This window comes from Gopherus evgoodei, chromosome 2 (genome assembly GCF_007399415.2).
Source record: "Gopherus evgoodei ecotype Sinaloan lineage chromosome 2, rGopEvg1_v1.p, whole genome shotgun sequence".
Classification (NCBI taxonomy): Eukaryota; Metazoa; Chordata; order Testudines; family Testudinidae; genus Gopherus; species Gopherus evgoodei.
This window is the reverse complement of record NC_044323.1, coordinates 253,798,111-253,815,186: the sequence shown is the minus strand read 5'-3', so window position 1 is coordinate 253,815,186 and position 17,076 is coordinate 253,798,111. Positions and strand designations below refer to the sequence as shown.

General features: G+C 45.8%; 1 protein-coding gene across 2 annotated transcripts in view; it reads left to right on the top strand.

Annotated features, from left to right (window-relative positions):
* The first annotated feature begins 8,534 nt into the window (after positions 1–8,534).
* VIRMA (vir like m6A methyltransferase associated) overlaps positions 8,535–17,076 on the top strand; it is a 46,065-nt gene continuing 37,523 nt past the window's right edge. For both annotated transcript variants that reach the window (XM_030553499.1, XM_030553498.1), the window contains exons 1-3: positions 8,535–8,641; positions 16,044–16,159; positions 16,399–16,485. In XM_030553499.1, coding sequence (XP_030409359.1) covers positions 8,579–8,641; positions 16,044–16,159; positions 16,399–16,485 — 266 coding nt within the window. In that variant the 5' untranslated portion in view covers positions 8,535–8,578. The remainder of the gene's footprint in view (positions 8,642–16,043; positions 16,160–16,398; positions 16,486–17,076) is intronic.

The following is a 17,076-nucleotide window of genomic DNA, read 5'->3' as shown; positions in this document are numbered from 1 at the left end:
GGTTCCCGTACGCTTTCTCCTACCCATGTCCAGGCTATCCTTAGCTTTCCCCGACCCTGCACTCCGCGCCAGGTCTGAAAATTTTTGGGCATGGCTGGATTTTGCAGGCAATGGATTCCCCAATATGCCTCATTTGCAAAACCTCTACAGGAACTCACTCAACTCTCTGTGCCTAATCCCATGCCATGGCCACCTGAAGCAGACTCTGCCTTTGTTTCCCTCAAACAAGGTTTGGCTTCTGCCCCCCGCTTTAGGGCTACCAGACTATTCTAAACCTTTTACCCTTTTCTGCCATGAACAATCTGGATGTGCACTTGGAGTTCTCATTCAGGTGCACGGAGGCAAGAACCGCCAGTAGCTTATTTCTCTGCCACTTTGGACCCTGTGGCCCAAGGCCTGCTGCAGCACGCCTAGTCGAAATGTCTGAATCCTTTGTCCTTCGCTCCCCCCTTACTCTCATGGTCCCTCACTCTGTAAAAACTCTGCTGTTACAACGCAATACAAGCCACCTCTCCTCCGCTCGCCTTACCAGGTATGAACTTCTACTGCTGTCGGCCTCATATATCACTATAAAGCGCTGTTCTCAGTTAAATCCTGCCACTCTCCTTCCTTTGTCTAATGACGGTGATCCTCACAACTGCCTTGCAACTGTCTCTGCTATCACCGTCCCGCGCTCTGACCTTTCTGATGTCCCTCTCCCTAACTCTGACCTTGTTTTGTTTACTGATGGTTCCTGTTTTCGAGACAACCAAGGTCATCTCCTTGCAGGATACGCTGTAGTGTCACTTTCTAAAACCCTAAAAGCTGCGCCTTTACCTTCTGTAACCTCAGCACAAGATGCTGAATTAGTTGCCCTCACCCGTGCCTGCTTTTTGGTGGAGGGACACTCCGCCACCATTTACACTGACTCTCGCTATGCTTTTGGGGTTGTACGTAACTTTGGTACCCTCTGGCAAACTCGGGGTTTCCTTACATCTGCTGGTATCCCTATTAAGAATGGCCCCTATATCGCTGCTCCCTGTGTGCAGTTTTACTTCCCTCTGCCCTGGCTATTGTTAAGTGCCCTGGCCACTCGATGGCAGACACTGATGTTGCTAAGGGTAACGCATTTGCTGATGCCTCTGCTAAACATGCTGCTGCCATAGAACCTTCCCCAGATGCATTTCTAAGTTCCCTCTGTTTCTGTACCATCACTGTCCCTCATTGACCTCACCCTGCTCCAGGACTCTGCCCCAGAAACTGAAAAAAGACTCCTGGATTGCCCAGGGTTGCTCTCTACATCCTGATTCCCTTTGGCGCTCGCCCACTGGTGCCTTTGTAGCCCTCTTTTCATTCTACCCATCGCTGGCCGCCCTGCTACATGGTGTTTCGCATGTCGGAAAGGAGGGAATGGTCTCTGCTCTAACTAAGGCGGGATGGTGGGCTCCCCATTTTAACTCTTTTGCAGCCCGCCACTGTGTCGCCTGCACCACTTGCCATAGCCACAATATTGGTAAACCTGTTAAGTGGCTCAGGGATTCTGGGGCTTGCCCCAAGCACCTTTCTTGCATTGCAACTTGATTTTGTACAAAAGCCTAAGTGTCAACGATTTGAATTTATTTTGGTTATGGTATGTTTATTTTCTGGTTGGATTGAAGGCTTTTCTTGTCGCAAGGCTGACTCACTGTCCGTTGCTAAATGTTTGTTAAACCATATTATGCCTGCCAAGGGAATTCCTGCCACTCTGTCCAGTGACCGGGGTACACACTCTACTGGACAAATTGTTCAACACCTGGATCGTATATTACATGTCACACACCTGCTGCACTGTCCTTACCACCCACAAAGTGCAAGTGCTGTGGAAAGGCAAAATGGTGTACTTAAGAATAAACTTGCTAAGATTTGTAACTCCACAGGGTTAAGCTGGCCAGCAGCTTTACCACTAGCCCTTATAAAAATGTGATCCACTCCATGCCAAAGGCATAAACTGAGTCCTTTTGAAATCGTTATGGGATGCCCTATGCAAACTGTGGCTGCCATTACTCCAGTCCCAGACTTGAACTTGACTCACAGTACGCTCCTTCAATATTGCAAGAGATTAATGCAAGCTGTAAGTCACTTCCATTCACAAGTTCAAGCTGCCTGGCCGACGGAACCCACCTCTGATGCCTGCCACAATCTTGAGCCAGGTGACTGGGTCTATGTACGGCATCACCATCGAAAACACGCCTTGGAACCTCGGTGGAAGGGTCCTCATCAGGTACTGCTTACTACCCAGACAGCTGTTAAGCTATCTGGCATCGCAGCATGAATACATGCTTCACAGTGTAAAAAGACACTCTCCCCGGCAAACCATTCAACACCTCAGGGCTGCGCAGAGTCAGTTTTAACTCCAGAAGAAGACATAGAGAAACAGCCTGCAATACCTTACAATCTATGCTCTCGCAAGGGTTGCCAGAAGCAGACGACGACCTAAAGCAAGGTCCAAGAAGCAGCAGTAGTGAGCCTGGCGCCTGCTGCCTTGTGGACATAAAATCGCGACTGCGGTTCCCTCAGTTGAGGTTGTCAGAACCAGAAGGGTCTTGCCTCCAACATGAGCCTCTGGTGGCGCCTGTTCCTCGGCTGCTGGGTCTTAAGGTCTGGAAAGCCCACAATGACAATTCTTTTATCCAGAAGCAAGTGTGAATAGCTCAGACTCTTAATATTTCTAAATGCTGGGTCTGCAGCCACATCCCAGCCCACTCTCAAGCTGGTGTTCCTGTCCTGGCTATCCCACTGAATTCTCCAGACCTCACTGGAGGACCTTGTCCATTTAACAAAACATGAAACAGCAATGACACTTGGAAAGCAGTGGGAATAAATGTATCTAAATGAATAAGTGTGGTGGGGGGAAAAGGTCATTGGTGTTGGGTGTGTAATGGGACAGGGCTGGATCTGGGAAAACGCCGTTGCTTTCAGCATATTGTGGCAAATGGCGTATGGGATTATTCAAACAAAACTAACGAGTGGCAGGTTGGGTATGGGGATATAATTTTTTTCTCAACCTGGAATCAAACAGAAAAATCAGTCTCATGTTCCCCCTACGGTAATCTTAGTAAAAATAATACAATCTTCCAATGCCATACAAACACTACCACTCCTCGTAAGGAGGTGTAACCCTTCTGCCCCTCTGAGTTGGCAGCAACAAGGGCCGGGTTCAGTATCCAGGGGTTCCATTTCAGTAACACAATGCATAACCAGCTCGAGCGTCCACCCAGTGACCTGGGACACTTACATACCACACCCTCCTGGGTGCATCTAGGAGGCAATACTTCCCCTCTCGCAAGCACGGAGTCTGAGTGTAGCAAAATCTTTTTAATAAAGGAAGGAATCAATGCGGCATCCCATTGGAGAAACACCACAAACAGGGTTAGGGTTATAACACAAACCATAAACAAAACCCACCTCCAAGTACGTTTGGCAATGTTCTTTTTCCCCTTAGGGTTTTAAGTCCAATCACCCCAAAGTCCAACAACCCAAAAGTCTCTGGTCAATGCCACCCCAGAGTTTGAGAGTTTACCTGTAGAGGTCCCTCCCCCCAGCCTGGGTAGAAAGGGGCACCTTACGTGGTCTGGGGCCAACTGCCCTGCCTCTCTGTGGGTTCTGCTTCTGCCTTCTCCATGAACTGCTCCGCTTTACCAGCCGCTCCACTTGCTCCTCCACCGTCCCACAGCTACTCTGCTCTGCCAGCTGCTCTGCTCCACCAGCTGTCCCGTGATCCGCTCCAGCCATCCCCACAAACTGCTCCACTCCGCCAGCTGCTCTGTTCCACAGTATAGCTTCAGGCTCCCCCACTAGTTAGCACAGTACTCAGTGCTCTCAGCTCAGTAATTTCAGCTCTTTAGTGATTTCAACTCTTAGTGATCTCAGCTCTTAGTAGGAGAGCCCCAGTGCTAGTGCACCATTAGCCCAAAGTGAGTTCAGCTCAGTAACCTGTATCTAGATTCTTGAGGGAATAAAAAAAATCAACTCTGACATTCCACAGTGGAGAGAGGAGGGGGTGGAACTGGTGCTTCTGGCTCCACAAGGAGACAGCACCACCAGGCACAAATACCTGTTCCCAGCCTCTCTCAATTCACTGGGTTTTGGAACCCATGTCCCTTGTCTAGCAAGTACCACCCAGCTGAGGTTGAGTCATTTCTGTCACAAAGCAGTCCCACAGCTTGGCAGCCTGGGATGGAGTAGGCGTGCCTATGCAAATACACTCTCTGAAATTCTTTCCACCAGATGTCAGGGTAGAGCTCATCCTGACTCTGCTTACAGAGGATTAACCTGTGCCCTTTGGAGAATATTACTCCTCATTTGCAAATACCTATGTAACAAATGGATGCAATCGACCCTTCCCGGCCTTAATAGGCCATCACTGGGTTTGTGGAACCAAAGCTTATACTGTATTACCAGCTAACTGGTCAGGTATCTGTTATCCCGCCCAACTCTTTCCACAATTCCGGGTACTAGAGTCCCTCTCACGAGAACGCCTCCGTAATTTCAGGCGAAAAAGAAGGGACTTACTAAATGCCCAATGGTATTTACATAACATAAGCCCGTTAACTTGGGAAGAGGCCATTGGCACTTTCTTTATCCCACTTGGGGAAGTAATACACCACGCAGAAAAACTCCTAAGGTTACAAGCAGTGGTTAAAATAATGGCAAATGAAACCGGAGAAAGTTTAAAAACCCTGGCCAAAAAAACAGGGGTAATCAGACAGGTGGCCCTCCAAAACCGTCAAGCATTAGACATAGTGCTGGCGGCCAAAGGAGGAACCTGTGCTCTCATTGGGAAAGAATGTTGTTCGTTTATACCTAACAATACCAATGAAGTAATAAATTGCGCTAGCCACTTAGAACAAATCGCATATCTTTCCCATAAAGAGCTAAGTTCTTTATGGAAGTGGCTAAGTAACCTGTTCAATTTCTCTGGCATAGAAAACTGGTCGTTTCAGGGAGCCCTAACTATCCTGTTTGAAATCTTAGTAATTTTTGTATGCTTTCAGTTAATCTCCTGTTGTATCCAAAATTGTGTCACCCAGATAACTGCCCCAAAACAGAGTGCTAATATAATAATTTTAAATATCACTGATAAACAAAGAGATAAGGAATGGTTAATTTGTGGAACCCAGTACGGGTTGGTCATGGCGTACACCTGACCAAAAGGAGGGATTGTAAAAGTAAAATAAATTATATTGTAAGAATAGAAAGGATTAAAAAAATGTTGTCTGTACCTTTAAGCAAATTGTTGGAATGTTGCAATCCAGGTGTCAGGAATACAGACATTAACAGAAAACAATTGCACCATTTAAGGGCAATTGATAAAGTATTAGCCTTAAATCAATAACAGTTAGTAAAAAAATAGAATATGCATGCTGTGCCCCAGGTAAATTTTACTGTTTTGCTTTCTTTGTCCCTTTGTCTAATTCCCGCTCTTTTATCTGTATAAATAAGATTGTTTGGGCCTTGCATGGCCACTCACATATTCTGAATGTTATTGGCGGAGCGCTGCGCTAATAAACAGAGTGGTCTGACAAATTGTGAGTCCTGATTCTAACTTTAACAATGCCAACAGTCTGGTTCCATTTCGGTATAGGTTGAGCCTATCCTCCTTTTGTGGTCTCCTCCTTTCCCAAAAGGTTCCCCAATTCCTAATAAACCTAAATCCCTCCTCCAAATACTATAGTCTCATCCATGCACGAAAACCCTTCAGTTCTGCCTGTCTACTCTGGCCGTGTGTGGCGAACTGGAAACAGTTTCAGATAATGTGACTACTGAGGTTCTGAACTTTAATCTCTTACCTAGCAGCCTAATTTGACCTTCAGGACCTCCCTCCTGCCTTTCCCTGTTATTGGTACCTTCATGTACCATGACCTCCAGCTCTTCCCCAGCGCTGCACATAACACTGTCTAGATCAGGGGTTCTCAAACTCGGGGTCAGGACCCCACAGGGGGTCACGAGGGTATTACATGGGGGAGTCACGAGCTGTCAATCTCCACCCCAACCCCCCCCCTTTGCCTCCAGCATTTATAATGGTGTTGAATATATAAAAAAGTGTTTTTATTTTGTAAGGGGGGGTTGTGTCACACTCAGAGGCTTCCTATGTGAAAGGGGCCACCAGTACAAAAGTTTGAGAACTACTGGTCTAGATGCTTTGAGGTAGCCACAACCTTTGCACCCAACAGGCAAATCACAATGTGGTTCTCTGTCACCACAAACTCAACTAGCTGTATTTCTAATAATCAAGCCCCACACTACTATTACCTGTCTTAATAACAGGAGTCCCCTTCCCGAGAGGTTTTCTAGTGGGAGACGATACCATGACAGCACCTGGAAGGAGAATCCTACGTAGTGAGCATTCCCCTCTGCTCCAGTTCAATGTTCTCCCTCGCCTTAAATAAACCCTCCAATGAAATTCTATGGCGCTGAATGCAATATAAACACAGCTGATGGGCCCTCGCCTGCACTACAGGGCTCAGTGCACACAGCCGGTGGAGTCACACAAATGCAACCAGCACATTTCTCCCGCCACTACAGGACACTTCGAGCCTTGGAAATGGCAGAGATGCTTAATGACTTCTTTGTTTCGGTCTTCACTGAGAAGTCTGAAGGAATGTCTAGTATAGTGAATGCTTATGGGAAGAGGGTAGGTTTAGAAGAGAAAATAAGAAAAGAGCAAGTAAAAAATCACTTAGAAAAGTTAGTCACCAGGGCCTGATGAAAATGCATCCTAGAATACTCAAGGAGTTAATAGAAGAGGTATCTAAGCCGCTAGCTATTATCTTTGGGAAATCATGGGAGACGGGGGAGATTCCAGAAGACTGGAAGGGGGCAAATATAGTGCCCATCTATAAAAAGGGAAATAAAAACAACCCAGGAAACTACAGACCAGTTAGTTTAACTTCTGTGCCAGGGAAGATAATGGAGCAGGTAATCAAAGAAATCATCTGCAAACACTTGGAAGGTGGTAAGGTGATAGGGAATAGCCAGCATGGATTTGTAAAGAACAAATCATGTCAAACTAATCTGATAGCGTTCTTTGATAGGCTAACGAGCCTTGTGGATAAGGGAGAAGCGGTGGATGTGATATACCTAGACTTTAGTAAGGCATTTGATACAGTCTCGCATGATATTCTCATAGATAAACTAGGAAAGTACAATTTAGATGGGGCTACTATAAGGTGGGTGCATAACTGGCTGGATAACCATACTCAGAGAGTAGTTGTTAATGGCTCCCAGTCCTGCTGGAAAGGTATAACAAGTGGGGTTCCGCAGGGGTCTGTTTTGGGACCGGTTCTGTTCAATATCTTCATCAATGATTTAGATGTTGGCATAGAAAGTACGCTTATTAAGTTTGTGGACGATACCAAACTGGGAGGGATTGCAACTGCTTTGGAGGACAGAGTCAAAATTCAAAATGATCTGGACAAATTGGAGAAATGGTCTGAGGTAAACAGGATGAAGTTCAATAAAAATAAATGCAAAGTGCTCCACCTAGGAAGGAACAATCAGTTTCACACATACAGAATGGGAAGAGACTGTCTAGGAAGGAGTATGGCAGAAAGAGGTCTAGGGGTCAGAGTGGACCACAAGCTAAATATGAGTCAACAGTGTGATACTGTTGCAAAAAAAGCAAACATGATTCTGGGATGCATTAACAGGTGTGTTGTAAACAAGACACGAGAAGTCATTCTTCTGCTTTACTCTGCGCTGGTTAGGCCTCAACTGGAGTATTGTGTCCAGTTCTGGGCACCGCATTTCAAGAAAGATGTGGAGAAATTGGAGGGGGTCCAGAGAAGAGCAACGAGAATGATTAAAGGTCTTGAGAACATGACCTATGAAGGAAGGCTGAAGGAATTGGGTTTGTTTAGTTTGGAAAAGAGAAGACTTGAGAGGGGACATGATAGCAGTTTTCAGGTATCTAAAAAGGTGTCATCAGGAGGAGGGAGAAAACTTGTTCACCTTAGCCTCCAATGATAGAACAAGAAGCAATAGGCTTAAACTGCAGCAAGGGAGATTTAGGTTGGACATTAGGAAAAAGTTCCTAACTGTCAGGGTAGTTAAACACTGGAATAAATTGCCTAGGGAAGTTGTGGAATCTCCATCTCTGGAGATATTTAAGAGTAGGTTAGATAAATGTCTATTAGGGATGGTCTAGACAGTATTTGGTCCTGCCATGAGGGCAGGGGACTGGACTCAATGACCTCTCGAGGTCCCTTCCAGTCCTAGAGTCTATGAGCCGGCAGAGCTGGCAGCGCAAGCCGCGGATGGGGGGGGGGGGGGGAGGCGGGAGGCGGGGCTCGCCGCACTATGCGTTGCTCTTCCGCACCACCTGCTGCCGCGCGCGGGCCCCGTCGACACTACACGCCGCCTCTCCCCCAACGAGCGTTCCGCCCCTCCTTCCTTCCGCCACGCTCCCTCCTCCTCACACTCACTCGGCCGCAACCGCAGCAGCGTGCGCATGCGCGCTCCAGAGAGCCCCTCAGGGAGGGGCTGGAGGGCGCAGGCACCGCGAGCGACCCTGGAAGCGCTTGTGTTCACCCGGAAGTGCTTCCGCTGCTACTGAGCAAAGATGGCGGCTGACACTGCAACGGAGCTGCTGTTTTTAGACACTTTCAAGCACCAGAGCGCGGAGGTACAGCTGCCCTCAAAGAAAGAGAGAGGGAGCCAGAGAGGTCCTCCCCTCTCCTCTGGACCGGTCCGCTCAAGAGCGCGGGGACTCTGGCTGGGGCAAGGATTCGTGGGAGAGCTCAGGCAGGGGCGAGCCTCGGGGTGGGCTCTATAAGGGCAGGGACAAGGACTGGGAGGGTGACGCTGCCTGTTCCAGATCCGGGTGGGGGGGCCACAATGGCATAAGCATGCAGAGGAGACCCTCCCAGTGCCCTCGTATCACACGGTGAAGCCCTGGCCTGGTCAGATGCTTGATGCATTGTAGCTACAACAGTGGATATTCGCTGCCCCTTCAACTTTAGTATGGCTTGTGTGGCTTGTGCAGGTGACTGGCAGCGTAGAAACGGGGTGAGTGTTAATGAGGAGGGAGCAGAGTAAGAAAATAGGAATTGATAGTGGAGGAAGTTAAAGGGGTGGGCGATGGAGAAAGGGGGAAATGGGAGAGAAATTATAAAAGGGACAATTTGATAAGGTTATGTGAGTCAGGATGAGGGGAGAAGTCAGGAATAAGAGTGCTTTTCTGGAGCCTATGGTGCATTTCTCCCTTGCAGCAGTTAATGAGGAGATGGGAAATATTCATTTACGGTCATATGTCCTTTGTGTCCCATTGCACAGTAGGTGTAGTGTGGATGTACCAAGCTCCCAGGGTAACCTTCCTTGTTGTTGCCACAGAAGCCCAGTGTTGCAAAGATACTTTTGTTGCAGCAGAGAAATTTGTCAGTGATTGTGTCACCTAATGTGACACTTTGTGTGGGAGAGATGTATCTTTAAGCAAGCATGATATTAAAAGTTAAATTGTCAGAAGTGGATCTGCAGGAAGTCGTTGAGGCTGAGAATTTAACTAAATTCAAAAGAGATTGGACATTTGTATGGCTGTCACCTTGGTCTTAAAATAAAAGTGTTTGGTGTTTTCACGGTGGAAAGGGGTAAATAGCAGAGTTCCCCAAGGATCTATAATGAGACCAGTGCTGTTCAATATATTCATAAATGATTTGGCAAAAGGAATAAACAGTGAGGTGGTGAGTTTGCAGATGATACAAAATTACTTAGGATGAATAAGTCCAAAGCAGACTGTGAAGAGTTACGAGTGGATCTCACGAAACTAGGTGACTGGGCAACAAAGTGGCAGGGATGGTGTCCCAAGGCTCTGTTTGCCAGAAGCTGGGAATGAGTGATGGGATGAATCACTTGATGATTACCTGTTATGTTCATTCCCTTTGAAGCACCTGGCATTGACCACTGCCGGGAGACAGGATACAGGGCTAGATGGACCTTTGGTCTGACCCAGTATGGCTGGTCTTATGTCTTGATGAATTTCAGTGTTGATAAATGCAAAGTAATGCACACTGAAAAACATAGTTCTAAATGTCTGTACAAAATGATAGTATCTAAATTAGCTGTACCACTCAAACATATCTTGAAGTCACACTTGGAGTGGTATGCTGACATGTTGAATACTGTTGAAAACTGCTTGCAATTCTTGTTGGCCCATTTAAAAATATATTAGAATTGGAAAAAGTACAGAGAAGGGCAACAAAAATGATTAAGGGTATGGAACAGCTTCCATATGAGGAGAATTAAAAAGACTGGGAGGACTAAGGAGAGATATAATAGAAGGTTATAAAATCATGAATGGTGTGGAGAAAGTGAATAAGGAAGTGCTATTTACCCCTTCATGTGAACCCTGGTTCATGTGTTACCCAACAAAATCAATAGGCAGCAGGTTTAAAACAAACATAGATATACTTTCTCACACAGTGCCCAATCAACATGTGGAACTCATTTCCAGGGGACGCGTTGAAGGCCAAAAGTATAAATGGTTTGAAAAACAAATTAAATAAGTTCATGGGGGATAAGTCCATCAATGGCTATTAGCCAGGGAAACAGCATCATGCTCTGTGTCCCTAAACCTCTGATTGCCAGAAGCTGGGACTGGATGACGGGATGGATCGCTGAATAAAATGCCCTGTTGTGTTCGTTTCTCCCTGAGGCATCTGGCACAGTCTTCTGTCGAAAGACAGGATACTGCGCTAGATGAACCATTAGTCTGATCCGGTATGGCCATTTTTACATTCTTAATTAATAGTTTTTGGAAGTGATATTAAAACTTGTTTTAGGGATTAAGCCAATCTCTAATTATAAGAGATCAGGAGGAGACCTAATATGGGGGCAGATTATCCCACATCTACCTGCTATGGTTTCTTGCACCTTCCTCTAAAGCGTCTGGGACTGGCCACTGTCAGACAAAATCCTGAACTAGGTGGAGATCAAGTCTGATCTAGGTGGAGATCAAGTAGCATGGATATGCCACCCACCACATTTTGTCTAATAACATGGACCGTAGTGCAGCCTAGAAACTAGAGTCCTGCACTAGAGTCCTCAGCAGGCTTGCATTGGGGCAGCTAGCTTGTGCTGAAGCCAGTGCCACCCTGACTTCACTACTACTCTTGTTACCCGCCCTGGCCAGATTAAAACTAATGTGGGTATGCCTTCCTGCAGGACAATTACACTTTCGTTTGTGGTGTTGACATATCCTTAGACAGGCCTAACAGGCCTATCTGAGTTATGCTGGAGCTTTTTCTAGCTTCCCAAAATAGCCTAGGATGGGGAAGGTCCAAAGGAGGCTTAAAACCATCTACCCTTTCCCCTTGCATAGTGGCAAATTCTGTACTGTGCCTCTTAGAAGTGCGGCACAGAATCTCATCCTGTGTTTTTAATTGCTCATATGTGTAACTTTAAGCATGGAAGCACTTTTGTTGACTTCAGTAGGAGTACCCATATGATTAATGTTATGCATGGGCTTAAGTGCTTTGCTGGCTTGGAATCTGAATGAGGGATGTCTCCACAGTATTAGCAGAAATGAAAGGACCAGATGAAAGATGTCTGTGTCATATATATATTTGTAAAACAAAGGAAAAATCTGTAAAGCAAACAACTTTTGTGATCTACTCTTCTTCATAAATTGTGAGCACTAAGAGCAACATCCCACTCCGTTGTCCTAATGGTGTTCATAGACCCGTAGACTTTAAGCTAGAAGGGACCATCATGAACATCTAGTCTGACTTCCTGCACTTTGCAAGCCACGGAACCTCAGCCACCCTCTCCTGTAGTAGGCCCAAAACCTCTTGCTGAGTTATGGAAGTCCTCAAATCTTGATTTAAGACTTCAAGTGACAGAAAATTCACCATTTACTTTAGTTCAAACCAGCAAGTAACCCATGTCCCAGGCTGCAGAAGAAGGCAAGAAACCCCCAGAGCACCTGCCAGTCTGATCTGGGAGAAAATTCCTTCCTGACCCAAATATGGTGATCAGTTAGACTAGGGGTCGGCAACCTATGGCACACGTACCAAAGACAGCATGCGAGTCGATTTTTAATGGCATGCTGCTGCGTGCCGGGATTGCAGCATGCCATTAAAAATCCAGCCCAGCCCGCTCTTCTCCGCCCTCTGCTCCCCGCCCCCCCGCGGGGGCAGGGGGAAGAAGCTTGGTCCTGCCTGCTCCCCCGCCTCTCCGTTGATCAGCTGATGGCCCTTGTGCTGGGATGGGGTCGGGAAGGAGCAGAGTCAGCATGCTCACAGAGAAGAAGGGGGGAGTGGAATAGGGGCATATCCCTTCCAACCCCCTGCCCTGACCCTCCTGCACACACCTCCCAGCCCTCTGCCCTGAGCCCTGACTCCTCCCTCACGCACCCAGCCCTCTGCCCTGACCCCCCTACATCTCCCAGCCCTCTGTCCTGAGCCCTGTGCCCCGCACACCCCCTAGGCCCCTGCACTGAGCCCTGTACTCCCTTCATACACATCCAGTCCTCTGCTTGACTCCTTCACACCTCCCCCACGACCCCAGCCCTGACTCTGCCACCCCACATACCCAGCTCACCCCCCCCTGCCCTGACACCTGCACCCCCCTCACATGCCCTCTACCCTGACTCTTGTGTCCCCCCACATACCAGGCCCCCCACACCTCATGCACCCCCTACATCCTGACTCTTGCACCCTCCACGTTCCCACCCCCACCCTGAGTACCAAATGGGAGCTCCTGCACCCCCCACCCCCACATTCCCACCTGCACCTCTTGCACCAAATGGGAGCTGCCCAGGTAAGTGCCCCAGACCCAAACCTCCTGCCCCAACCCTGAGCCCCCTCCCTATTCTAGCTCCTGGCCAGACCTTTCACCCCAAGCCCTGTGCTCAGTACACTCCCACCCTCAGCTTAGTGCAGAGAGAGGAAGGGAATGGGCCAGAACCAGGGAGAAGGTAGGTGCCCACTGTATGTGGGCAGGGTCGGGACCCCAGACCGGCAGCAGGCTGAGCGGGTCCGGAAGCCGGGATCCCGGCTGTCAGGAGCCGGCGGATGGAACCCTTGAGTGGGAGTTGGCTGAGCCGCTCAGCCCACTGCTGGTCTGGGGTCCCAGCTGCTGGCCCCGCACAGCCTGCTTCCAGCCTGGGGTTCTGGCTGCCAGACCCTTCCCAGCTGGGTCCTGGCCACAGGCCCCGCTCAGCCCACTGCCAGCCTAGGTGAACAGAACCCTAGACCGGCAGCGGGCTGAGCGGGTCCGGAAGCTGGGGTCTCGGCTGGCAGGAGCCGGCGGATGGAACCCTTGAGCAGGAGTGGGCTGAACTGCTCAGCGCACTGCTAGTCTGGGGTCCCAGCAGCCGGCCCCGCACAGTCTGCTGCTGGTCTGGGGTTCTGGCTGCTGGACTCTTGCTAGCCAGGGTCCCGGCCGCAGGCCTCGCTCAGCCCGCTGCCGGCCTAGGTAAACAGAACCCCAGACCAGCAGCGGGCTGGCGGCGTAAGATCAACATTTTAATTTTAAATGCAGCTTCTTAAACATTTTGAAAACGTTTATTTTACAGTACTACAATAGTTTAATTATATAATATATAGACTTATAGAGAGAGACCTTCTAAAAACCATTAAAATGTATTACCGGCACATGAAACCTTAAATTAAAATGAATAAATGAAGACTCGGCACACCACTTCTGAAAGGTTGTCGACCCCTGAGTTAGACCATGAATATGTGGACAAGACACGCCAGCCGGACACCTGGGAAGAATTCTCTGTTGTAATTCAGAACCCATCTCATCTAGTGTCCCACCTCTGGCTGTTGGAGATATTTGCTAATAGCAGTCCTGATTGCCTACGATAGCATATGGGCCAATCTCATCAAACCATGTCCTCCATAAACTTATTAAGCTCAGTCTTAAAACAAGTTAGGTTTTTTGCCCCCACTACTCCCTTTGGAAGGCTGTTCCAGAACATCACTCCTCTGATGGTTAGAAACCTTCACCTAAGTTCAGGCCTAAAGCTTATTGATTTCCAGTTTATGTCCATTTGTTCTTGTTCCAACATTGGCCATTAAGTTAATTAATGCCTTTCCTTCCCTGCAGTTTATCCCTCTGATGTATTTATAGAATGCAGGCCTATCACCCTTCAGCCTTCGTTTTGTCATGCTAAACAAGCCAAACTCCTTAAGTCTCCTCTTGCAAAGTAGATTCTGCATTCCTCTGATCATCTTAGTAGCCCTTCTCTGCATCTGTTTCAGTTTGAATTCATCTTCTTAAATGTGGGAAACCAAAAATGCACACACTGTTCCAGATTAGGTCTCGCCAGTGCCTTGTATTATGGTAACAACACTTCCCTATCTTTACTGGAAATACCTTTCCTGGTTCATCCCTGGACTGCCTTAGCCTTTTTCACTGCTGTATCATGTTGGTAGCTGAGATTTACCAGTATACCCAGATCCTTCTCCTCTGTCGCATCTTCAGCTTATAGCAAAAATTCTTATTGTTTGTCCCTAAGTGTGTGACCTTGCACTTTGCGCTGTCTTCTTGTTGCACATTTGTATGTTAGTGTGGACTTTGTTAAAACAACTCATAAAAATCATTCTTGTATCTAAAATAGTTCTTAAAAAAATATTTTAACGTGAGCTGCCCCTTCCCCATTGATGACACAGTTGTGTTTAGCTGAAAATCTTTTATAAACAGTTTCCAAATACAGTAGTGTCTGCAGTTTAGATAGGGCACTAGTAGTAAGATGTTTAGTTAAATGTTCATAATCATTTAATCCTTGGCTTTTCTGATAAGACTTCCTACAAGGAATTCAATTATAGTAGTGGCTTTGTGCAGAATGGTTGTTCTCTAGAAACTGGAATGAAGCTATGAATTCATTTCACATCGATTGCTGGAAAGTCAGCAGATACTAATGACCAGAGTTTGATTTGAACAGATGACGTAATAGTGAATGATTTTGTATCCCATAAGCAGTCTCATGAGCTATCTAGTTTCCCTTTGTTCCTGTTGTCTTAAAATTTTTTAAACTGCGGTTCCACTTTTTAGAATGTGTTGATAGGTAGTTAATTTATAGGCCGGCTAGTGGATATTTAGTATTAAGCTGTTCTAATTAGAAATGTGATCATGAGCTTCAGGGAAAGTAACTGCTCATGTGTAAGAGAGACAATTTAATTCCTTGCACATTGTCTGATATTTACAGATAAATATATATTTTCCTATTTTATAAATGTGTGTCATGAGGATATATACAGTTTAGTGAAAGGAGACTTTCAATGATCAGTGTTTGCTGAGGCAGTGTCTTTTACTTTGATAAACTCTGATTATTTTTCACTTTCTAATACATTGGAAGCCATCACATCTCAGTTTTTGTTTGTATCTTTCTTTGTGCAAACATATCTAAATCCTGGTGTTTGAATATCCTGAAAAGTCTCTGTCATCCCTGATTTATATGATGTCAGCAGAAATGTCTAAAGCATCTGAAAGTTTTCATATGCTGCTGCAGAGGTAGAAAAGTCAGCACCAAGTAGTATCTTTGCATAGCTCTCACAAAATTCTGGCTGTAGTCTTTAATATCTCCAACAGTGTTAGCTGCTCTTAAAAAAATAAAATAACCTTCTGATATCTAAAATTAGAACATATTTTATTTCTTCTACAATCATAAACTTGGCAGTGTTTACAGTGGCACTGTCTACTTGAAAATAAGTGAATTTTGAAAGTAGCTTCAGTTCCTCTGTCAATTTTTGTCTTTACTATAATTTTCGAAATGTATCTCCCTCTTGTTGCTGTTTGAAAGGTCCTCACAAATAAAAAGGGAAATAATTCTGTAGGGGAAACAATGAAACTTTCTATACACAAGCTTTCAAATGTACAAACTGGAAAAAAGAAGATTTTCTCAACCCTTTCAATTACATTAATCTTAGGTATTGTCACAATAAGAAGTTAAAGAAATTGTCAGGATTGTCCTTTTTAAGTTTGTGCTTTTTTAAATAGAGGGTACATAAATAAGTTGTCATGTAAAGTAAAAACAAGATAGTATTTTTCAAGCTTAATGACTTTTGTTTGCTCTTTGTTTTTAGCAAAGTACCAATATAGATGTAGTTCGTTTTCCATGTGTTGTTTATATAAATGAAGTACGTGTCATTCCTCCAGGAGTAAGAGCTCACACAAGTTTGCCTGACAATAGAGCTTATGGGTAAGTCTTAAAATATTCAGATGCCCATTCCTTGCATTTTGTTTGGGACATGGGAATCAGAGTTAAAAACTGCAATATAGGAAGGTAGCCTGTGCTTATGCATTCACTGAATATGCAATATATGTATTTAATGTTTTCTTTCAGATTTTAAACAATAACATGTTAGAGATTTCAGGTCTTATTTGTTTTGGTTAAGTGAAGCCTGACAGGATTAATTTTTACCTTTGTTCTATCACCAGAGAGACATCCCCACATACATTTCAGTTAGATCTGTTTTTCAACAATGTCAGCAAGCCAAGTGCTCCTGTTTTTGACAGGCTGGGAAGGTAAGAATTTGCGAATTCATGTACTTCATACATTCATGAGTTTTTTGCATAGCACTGAATGTTTTTCTGTAGAAGAATGTGCTGCATTTACTGGTGTGTAGAAATGAGAAATTCAACACAATATCGTTAAATCTCCAGAGGAGTTTCTTATTTTTTAAAATAAAGATTTAGGGTCTGATAGTGATTAGTGGACATAATACTTAATTCATTGAGTAGCCCTGGTCTCTGTAATGGTACTACTGAAGCTAATAAGTGTTATGGTTTGTAAAAAGTGTTTCTAGGATTGGACCCTTACTTGTAAACACCATTAACAACAAAAGTTCACAATTTTTTGTTTGCAAGCATGTTTCTGTTCCCTCCACCATGACCCTACCCTGTTTGTGGATCTGTTTAAGATTTCTGTGAGGGGAGATGGCTCAGCAGAAAAGATAGTACAGCTTTAGAATTTATCTGTTCTTGAAAATCTTTGAGACTAGAGGATGCATGTACATCCAGGCCTGCCCATCTATGCTTCCATATTTGCTTCTTTCTACTCTTTTCCTCGCATGAACCCTAGTTGCCCCCCTCTTCATTCATTGTGTTAGTGGAGAG